The sequence below is a fragment of the Macaca nemestrina genome, chromosome 7, assembly GCF_043159975.1.
Source record: "Macaca nemestrina isolate mMacNem1 chromosome 7, mMacNem.hap1, whole genome shotgun sequence".
Lineage (NCBI taxonomy): Eukaryota > Metazoa > Chordata > Mammalia > Primates > Cercopithecidae > Macaca > Macaca nemestrina.
Window position 1 is genome coordinate 39,171,954 of NC_092131.1, and position 8,195 is coordinate 39,180,148.

Sequence of the window (8,195 nt, forward strand, 5' to 3'; positions counted from 1 at the left end):
CTTCCCCCCCGCCCCAACACGCACTTGGGCTGGGAAAAGAACGAGCAAACATCCCTGTAAGAAAGAAACCTACACTTGAATGATTTAAATTAAGGTGGATGGAAGTTATTTCCCTTTCTGGCGCTTGCCAGATTTCAAGAAAAGCTGAAAAATGGGAGCAGGGGGAGGGAAGCAACAGGCGGCTGCAGGGCAGCAGCCGGGTTAAAGTGGGGGCCATCCATTTCAGGCAGAGGAGACGAACGAAAGTCGACGCCGCTGGGATCACGTAGGTTCGTGGCTGCAGCAAACGTTGTGTTTGGCAAAGTTGAAAAACAACCGGTTTCTCAAACAGTTGTGATTTGGAAGGTTTCGCTGGGTTTGCCCAGATGTTGATGAATAAATAAGAAATGCATTAAAAAAAAAAAAAAGTTTGTGTTGGGGGTGGTGAGAGTGTGACTCGAGCGCTCTCTTCTGCCCGCCCCGTCCTTTCCAAAGAAACGTGCTCATGATGGGGTGACCTAATTACATCGCAATGGAACTCAATCTTAGCCACACCAGCACCGGGTTTCGTAACAGACTCGGCGGCCTCGAGTGCTGGGAAGAAACGTGCGAGGGCCGAGGGGGCGGCGGGGCCCGCGTGGAAATCGGAAAAAAGCGCAGCCCTGCGACTTCCGCCCGGGTCATCACACCAGCACTCGGGCCAAGGCGCAAGGGGCGGGTGGGGGACACGATAACTTTTTATTTGGGTGGGTGGCATCCAAACCTAACAGTATATATTTTATCATTTTCAAGGGAGTCATGCTCCATTGCGGGCCCTTCGGTTTCGTGGCTCCCATGCCCCCCACTCCACCTCCCGCCAAAACGGCGCAGCGTGACAAGCCATACGTTCCACTCCCGTGGGGGCGAGAGAGAAGTAACAAGTTTAAAGTGCCGCCTCCGTCCACCTCTTTACCTTCATTCTTACCAAAGTAACCTTTTTTCATTGTTCTAGAGTCTTGAGGTGTGTGGGGGGAGGATGGAGGAGGAGGGAGGGTTGTGGCGCCGCCTAGAATTCAGAGCGCGCGTGGAAAGTAGTGAGTTAGTTGCTCGGTGGGCTTTTTCTGGGAGGAAGGGGCATTCAGGAAGGATTAGGGTTTTCTTGACTAAAGTATAAAGATTGGATGCGTGAAAAGAAACGCCACGCCTAGGCCTGGTAAAACAATCGGCCCTGGTTGTGGTCTTTTTTTGCGACGCCCCCCACCCGCCCACACCCGGAGAGCGCCGGCTGCAAAGCGAGCGCGAGTATCGACGCGTGCGGCGCGCTAAACTGTGCCGCGCTCGCCCCCGCCAGGCCGTGTCCTCCTGGGGGGAAAAAGTTTCCCTAGTCCCCCCCGCACCGCGCCCCACCCTACGCCCCGCTGGAAAAAAAAAACAGCAACATAAAATCCTAGACTTGAACGTTCTGTGCGTCCCAAATTTCTAATGTCCTCGGCCTGCCGGGTTTGCGGAGGGGAGGCGAGTGTAGAAGAGAAGTCGGGAAAAGGTAAGTTGTGCAGACACTTGGGGAAGTTTCAAGGGGATCACCAGCTCAAGATGGAAACCGCGGACCGGGCGCTAAGGACGGGCTTCAGCTCCCGCTGGCAAAAAGAGAAAGTCGAGCCCGCCTTCCTGCCCAACAAAAAACAACAACACGACAACAAGAACCCCGGAGGGAGTGGAATGAGTGACGTCACAGCCGCGCTCTGAGGCTGACAAAGGAGGGGGCGCGCCCCTCCCGCTCTGCGCCCGCGCAGCCCCGGAGAGGGGCGCCTAAAGCGCGGGGTAGGGAAGTCAGCCGACTCGAAACTTTTCCTCTTTAAGAAAAAAAAAAGTTGTGCGCGGCTCGGAGTGGGTTTTTTTTTTTTTTTTTTTTTTTCCGCCTTCTTTTCTCGTCTCCCCTCCCCCTTCTTCCTTTTGAAAGTTTCTTCTCCTCCCCCTGCCCCCCCCTCCCCGCCTGACCGCATGGCTGATTCAACTCCAGTGTCAATCAACTTCTTTTTCCTCCTCTTCCTCATTTAAATAAGTTTAAAGCTCCTCCTCCCCCCGGCCCACCAAATCTGAAACTTTATAAATTGGGCTTTGCGCGCCCCAGCCCCGGAGTCAGAAAGGCGAGGGGCGCCGGGAACTGGCGTGTGGGACTCCAGACAGGAGAGGCTGCGCCTTCCCCGCATCGGGACCTTCGCGACACACCAGATCCTCGCCCCTGGCCCGCGCGAGCGCACAGAATGACCACCACCCTCGTGTCTGCCACCATCTTCGACTTGAGCGAAGTTTTATGCAAGGTAAAGGGGGGCGGAGCGTTTGCTTTTCAAAAAGTCTTTTTCTTTTGCCTTAAAATATAATCCCCAAAAGTTTGGGTCTTGGAAGGCAGTGGGGTAGGTGGTGCAGCGAGATGATTCTTTTCTCCTCCCGCATTTCTCCCAAGTTTGAAGGAATTTGGCCTCGTCCTTCCCACCCTTTGAGTTTCAACAGTTCCTGGCGGGGATTACATGTGAATCTGGAGGCCAGGGTTTTGAGGGGCGAAGTTTGCCTGGCAGGGCAGCTCGGGGGCCTCGGGGGGAGGGCTGAGATTGGGACAAGTTTTGGGCGATTCTTTTTTACGTAACGTGCTGCTGGATCCCAGGTTCGCTGGTCTGATCGGGTTCCCAGTGTGCGTCCTAGGTCTGTCCAGCAGCATTACCCACCCGTGGGGTTGGGAGTGGGAGATCCCTCGGGGAAGTGAGTCTCGGGACGTTGTTTTCCTCCACTCTTTGCGGGGTGCTGGGGCTATGCGAGGAAGAAAGGCCAAGTTGTGATTCAAAAAGATGTTGCAGAACAAGTTTGCAGTGGGGCTTGAGTCCGCCCTAGCTCCGTTGGGCTTCTTCCCGCGATAGCCGATCGTGCAGCAAACTTTGGGGTGAAAGAGGCATTCAGGTTGACCCGCTTACCTGTGTTGCAGAGGCATTGCGGTTCGTCGATTGCGGCGGGGGGTGGGGGGAGGATGGGGGGGAGGATGGGGGGCGGGTGGCGACGAAATGCTGGCTTGAACTCAAGAGTCCCGCGAGTAAGGATTTAATGGGGGCCTCCTTAAAACATGTTGCTTGTCAGCCAGTGTTGAAAAAGCAAGTTTTAAGCTCGGAATGTTCCAGGACTGCGGTTTAAATATACATAGCAAAAGCCTACGGATGTTGTTAAATTTCTTTCCAACCTCCCCCTCCCAATTTGAAAGGGTGAAGCTGCTGGGCTACTTTTTAATTGCTGAAGTGTTCTGCCTTCTCTTAACACGTCGGGTCATGTTGCTCTGTTTTCCCAGCTTGCTGCTCCTGTTGGTGCAGCTGCCAACGCCCCAGGGTTTCAGGGTTGGGGTGCAGGGACGCCGAGGAGCTGAAGAGTAACTTTTAAAAAGTTTGAATTTTTCAGCTTCCTTCCCTCCCTGCACATTCCCAAACTCCACTTGCCGGCCTGGCTGCCAGAGCTCCCCAACACTTCTTCCTTCTTTTCTCGACTCTCCCGGCTCTTTGATCTATTTCTTTCTTTGGCCCCCTCCCCCCTCAGGACTTTTTAAATGAACCTCATTGTTGGGAACCAGCTCTCCACTGGGTTCCTGTAATCCTCTCGGTGGGGTGGTTGCAGTTACAGATTCCCGGTCCCCCCCTGCTGATCCTAAGGGACCAACATTAGAATTTGCACAATGACATCCACATGGGCTGGGAACTAACTCCTAGGTCCCTGACCTGCACCCTTTCCAAATCTTGGGTATATTTGGGCAGGTGACCAGGGTCCTATTGGAACAGAAACCTGCCATTGGTGGCTCTGCCCCCATCCCCACCACCCCCAATCTGCTATTGACAAGGAGGTGGGTAGGGGGGTTGGTGCTTTCCTTTTCCTTTCCATCTGCAGCTTTGCGTTAAAGATTAAACACTGGAGCTCTTATCCAAGCCTGCTATTGCAGCCAGAAGACTAATTGCAAAGGCATCTTCTCAGTGAAGGGGGCGGGGTGGGCTGGGGGTGAGTGGAAATGGTGAGAGATTATTGTAGAAAATATCTTTTCTGGGAACTTAGGGCAAAGTTTTATTTTCAGGAATCACATCCCTGTCTCCCTCAACCTCAGACCAGGCCCCCAATCTCCTCCCCACAAGAAAAAGCAAAGGCAGTCTGAAAACCTGTTGCCAAAGGAAGGGAACACTTCTGAAGGAGAAATTTGAGAGTCTTAGGCCAGGTCTTGAGGGAGGGGGTATCAATTAAGCAGAGACTGATTAGAAGGGGACCTAAACTAGCCTATAATAGACTCCTTTCTGAGGTTTACCTGTTTTTGTTGCGGTGGGGGGCGGGTGGGGGGAGCAGGGGGGCAATCTAGATAGGTCCGGGTTGTGTGAGATATTTTGAGTTGAAGAATCTGACCAGTAAAGAAGTTGAACTTTACAGATTAAAGTGGTAGCTTTGGGGACAGAGGATATGGGGGTTGCATTTCAGGAGTCAGCGTGGAGCAGTGTGCTTGTCACACAGTCTGGATCTTGTGGTGAATGGCCTATGGGAGGGAGAGAGCGAAGGGAGCTTGCTAGAGCAGAGGTAGAGATGAGTTCTTTGAGAAGGAGCGGGCGTTTGTGATTGTGTAGGGGGCTGCCCATAGTGGACATCCTGGTGGGATTTCCTCCGTCCTTACCATCCTCTCTCTTCTCTTTCCAGGGTAACAAGATGCTCAACTACAGTGCTCCCAGTGCAGGGGGTTGCCTGCTGGACAGAAAGGCAGTGGGCACCCCTGCTGGTGGGGGCTTCCCTCGGAGGCACTCAGTCACCCTGCCCAGCTCCAAGTTCCACCAGAACCAGCTCCTCAGCAGCCTCAAGGGTGAGCCAGCCCCCGCTCTGAGCTCGCGAGACAGCCGCTTCCGAGACCGCTCCTTCTCGGAAGGGGGCGAGCGGCTGCTGCCCACCCAGAAGCAGCCCGGGAGCGGCCAGGTCAACTCCAGCCGCTACAAGACAGAGCTGTGCCGCCCCTTTGAGGAAAACGGTGCCTGTAAGTACGGGGACAAGTGCCAGTTCGCACACGGCATCCACGAGCTCCGCAGCCTGACCCGCCACCCCAAGTACAAGACGGAGCTGTGCCGCACCTTCCACACCATCGGCTTTTGCCCCTATGGGCCCCGCTGTCACTTCATCCACAACGCCGAGGAGCGCCGTGCCCTGGCCGGGGCCCGGGACCTCTCCGCTGACCGTCCCCGCCTCCAGCATAGCTTTAGCTTTGCTGGGTTTCCCAGTGCCGCTGCCACCGCCGCTGCCACCGGGCTGCTGGACAGCCCCACGTCCATCACCCCACCCCCTATTCTGAGTGCCGATGACCTCCTGGGCTCACCTACCCTGCCCGATGGCACCAATAACCCTTTTGCCTTCTCCAGCCAGGAGCTGGCAAGCCTCTTTGCCCCTAGCATGGGGCTGCCCGGGGGTGGCTCCCCAACCACCTTCCTCTTCCGGCCCATGTCCGAGTCCCCTCACATGTTTGACTCTCCCCCCAGCCCTCAGGATTCTCTCTCGGACCAGGAGGGCTACCTGAGCAGCTCCAGCAGCAGCCACAGTGGCTCAGACTCCCCGACCTTGGACAACTCAAGACGCCTGCCCATCTTCAGCAGACTTTCCATCTCAGATGACTAAGCCAGGGTAGGGAGGGACCTCCTGCCTACTCCAGCCCCTTCCCTGCACCCACATCCCATACCCTCTTCTCCCTACCCATCCAATTCCCCACAGGCCCTACATTCACAAGGTTAAGCTCAACCCCTTCCCCCAGCACCTCAGAATGCCCTCTCCCTCTCCCCCTCATAACCCCACCTAACATAAGGACAAGTCAATTTGTCAGTAGCTTCTTCTGGCTTGAAACCCCCTCCCTGGATTTTAGCCCACTTACCATGCATAACAGACAAGTCCCATATTTTGTCAGTAGATGCCTTTCCCCCCCGCCCCCCGGCTTAAGCCTTAAGTGCCAAATCACAAGAGAAAAGCAGTAACAGTTTACAGAAGCAACTTAGTGCCTTGTAATCTAACTTTGTCACTGTGACTACATTACCTCTTCAGCGCCAGAGGGCACCCGTGGGCCTCCCGGAGCCTCTGCCCATGGGGGGGTGGAGACCCGGAACCAGCAGCCCCCTCCACTGGCGACACAACTGCACCTTCCCTCATTTCAGTCTCCCGCACACTTATTCCTTCCCTTTTCCCGGCGGCACGTCTCCCCCTGTCCCCTCTCCCCGGCCCCTTGGAAGAGTTGTTGCCAGACTAGGGTTTTGGGGGAAATCTGTCTTGACATTCAAAACCTTTTTCTTCCCGATCTGAATCCCTGTTGACTAATCTTGCCTGGGTTTGTGTAGGTCTGCAGGAAGGAAGGCTGAAAAAGCGGATGAAGATTTTGACTTAAGTGGGACTTTGTGATTTAATTTTTTCTTTTTTTTTAAGTGGGGAGGAAGGGGAAGCTAGATGGACTAGGAGAGACTTGATTTTGGTGCTAAAGTTCCCCAGTTCATATGTGACATCTTTTTAAAAAAAATAACAACAAAAAAAAAAATGAGAGAAAAGCTAAAAAAAAAAAAAAAAAAAAAAAAGTAAGGGGTGAGCAGTTAATGGTATTCATTCCACATACAATATCTGTGTAAAACGATTTCCTGTAGAAGTAGCTTTAATGGTTTTTGCTCTAGAATACCGTAGGTCTATCCTTAGAGCACTCACGCCATGCTTTCTTCCCTGGGTTTTAAACTTCATATAACTTTCAGAAATTGGAGAGCAAAAATTTTGCTTGTCACTGCACATCAATATAAAAAAGCTTATTTAACTTATCAAAACGTATTTATTGCCAAACTATGCTTTTTTTGTTAATTTTGTTCATATTTATCGGGATGACAAATCCATAGAATATATTCTTTTATGTTAAATTATGATCTTCATATTAATCTTAAAATTTTGTGACGTGTCTTTTTCCTTTTTTCCACAGTTTTAATATATTATTCTTCAACGACATTTTTTTGTAACTTTACACTTTTTTGGTTATTTTATTTTAAAAAAATGAAAAATTAATTTAAAAAAATGCAAAAAACTGTTGGATTATTTATTTTAGAAATTCCCCCCTTTGTGTCGGACTGCAAATTGAGTTTCTTTCTCTTTAGGCCTTTCACAACTAGGACTGAGAATGTATGTAAAAGTTCTGTGACAGTACAGAAGGAAAACAACTTTTTATGTATAGCTTCTAAAAGGGAAAAAAAAAAAAAGAGAGAAACCCTTTGACTTCCACGTGCCCATCTCAAGACATTCCACTCACAGATTTGAGGTTCTGGATTCCAGGTCTGGAGTTTTCCAATGTTAATGTAAACAGAACTGGCACACACACATTAAGATGAATGTAATTATTATTCCTCTTGCTGGTCACTACCGTCGCTTTCTATTTCTCTTTCTTTGTGTGAATTTATTTAAAAGAAAAAAAAACTTTTTGTAACGACTATTTGCAGTTTAAAAATCAATAAACCCCGTTTTTTCAAGAAACATTGATGGTGGAGCTGGTTTTACTTGGTTTTGGTTTGACTTTGCCAGTAAGGTTCTCCCCTTGTATACCGTGCAGGTCCTGGGGAGGAGGGGAGAGAGGGCTGTGGCTGTGGTTGGCCACATCTCATCCCTATAGCTAAGCCTATAGCTCCCTTCCTTGATGCTGGCAGTTTGCTGAGTTTAGAGGGGACGGGGTGGAGGTTTTCTGCAAAGGAGCCTGAACTTCCTGCTGTATTACTTCTGAAAAGACTGCAGTGTGTTAGTTGTTGGCTGAATAGCAACGGGCCCAGCCTTGCCGACACCTGTGTAGCCTCAGCGGTTCTTCTGGGGAGCCAAGGCTCAGGGCCTTCCAGTCTGCCCCGCCCAGCCTGTTGTCTTCATTCCTTTGGATAGTGTTTGGGGTGTCAAAATGATAAAGGAGGACCTAGCACATGGCAGTTGCAGGCTTGGATTTGAGTGAGTTCTTTTATTGGGGTGCCTTGGGCTCATTTTGCCCACAGGAAATTTACCTCAGTCCTAGCCTTTCAACGCGTACCCGCGTGGGGTGGGTGTAAGGAAGCACTGCCTGCTTGGAGAGGAACATCCAGCGGGGTGAGGGGCTCAGTCACAAGGAACTGGGGACTGGGACTGGATTTGACATACCCTTTTGGGTTTGGAGGGCTGTTAAGGGGAAGTGAGTGTTAACACTGGCCAACACAACACAG

The 8,195-nt window shown here is 51.5% G+C and overlaps 1 protein-coding gene across 1 annotated transcript; it reads left to right on the plus strand.

The window, feature by feature from the left end:
• The first annotated feature begins 1,733 nt into the window (after positions 1 to 1,733).
• LOC105472883 (ZFP36 ring finger protein like 1) lies at positions 1,734 to 7,491 on the plus strand. Its single transcript, XM_011726449.2, has 2 exons — positions 1,734 to 2,279; positions 4,663 to 7,491. The coding sequence occupies exons 1-2, from the start codon at positions 2,223 to 2,225 to the stop codon at positions 5,620 to 5,622; spliced, it is 1,017 nt and encodes a 338-aa protein (XP_011724751.2). The 5' UTR covers positions 1,734 to 2,222; the 3' UTR covers positions 5,623 to 7,491.
• Positions 7,492 to 8,195: the final 704 nt, after the last annotated feature.

Excerpts from the sequence above, each read along its gene's own strand:
- LOC105472883 (XM_011726449.2), top strand. The coding sequence starts at position 2,223 with ATGACCACCACCCTCGTGTCTGCCACCATCTTCGACTTGAGCGAAGTT. Across the intron at positions 2,280-4,662 it reads TGAGCGAAGTTTTATGCAAG|GGTAACAAGATGCTCAACTA; the intron begins GTAAAGGGGGGC and ends TTCTCTTTCCAG.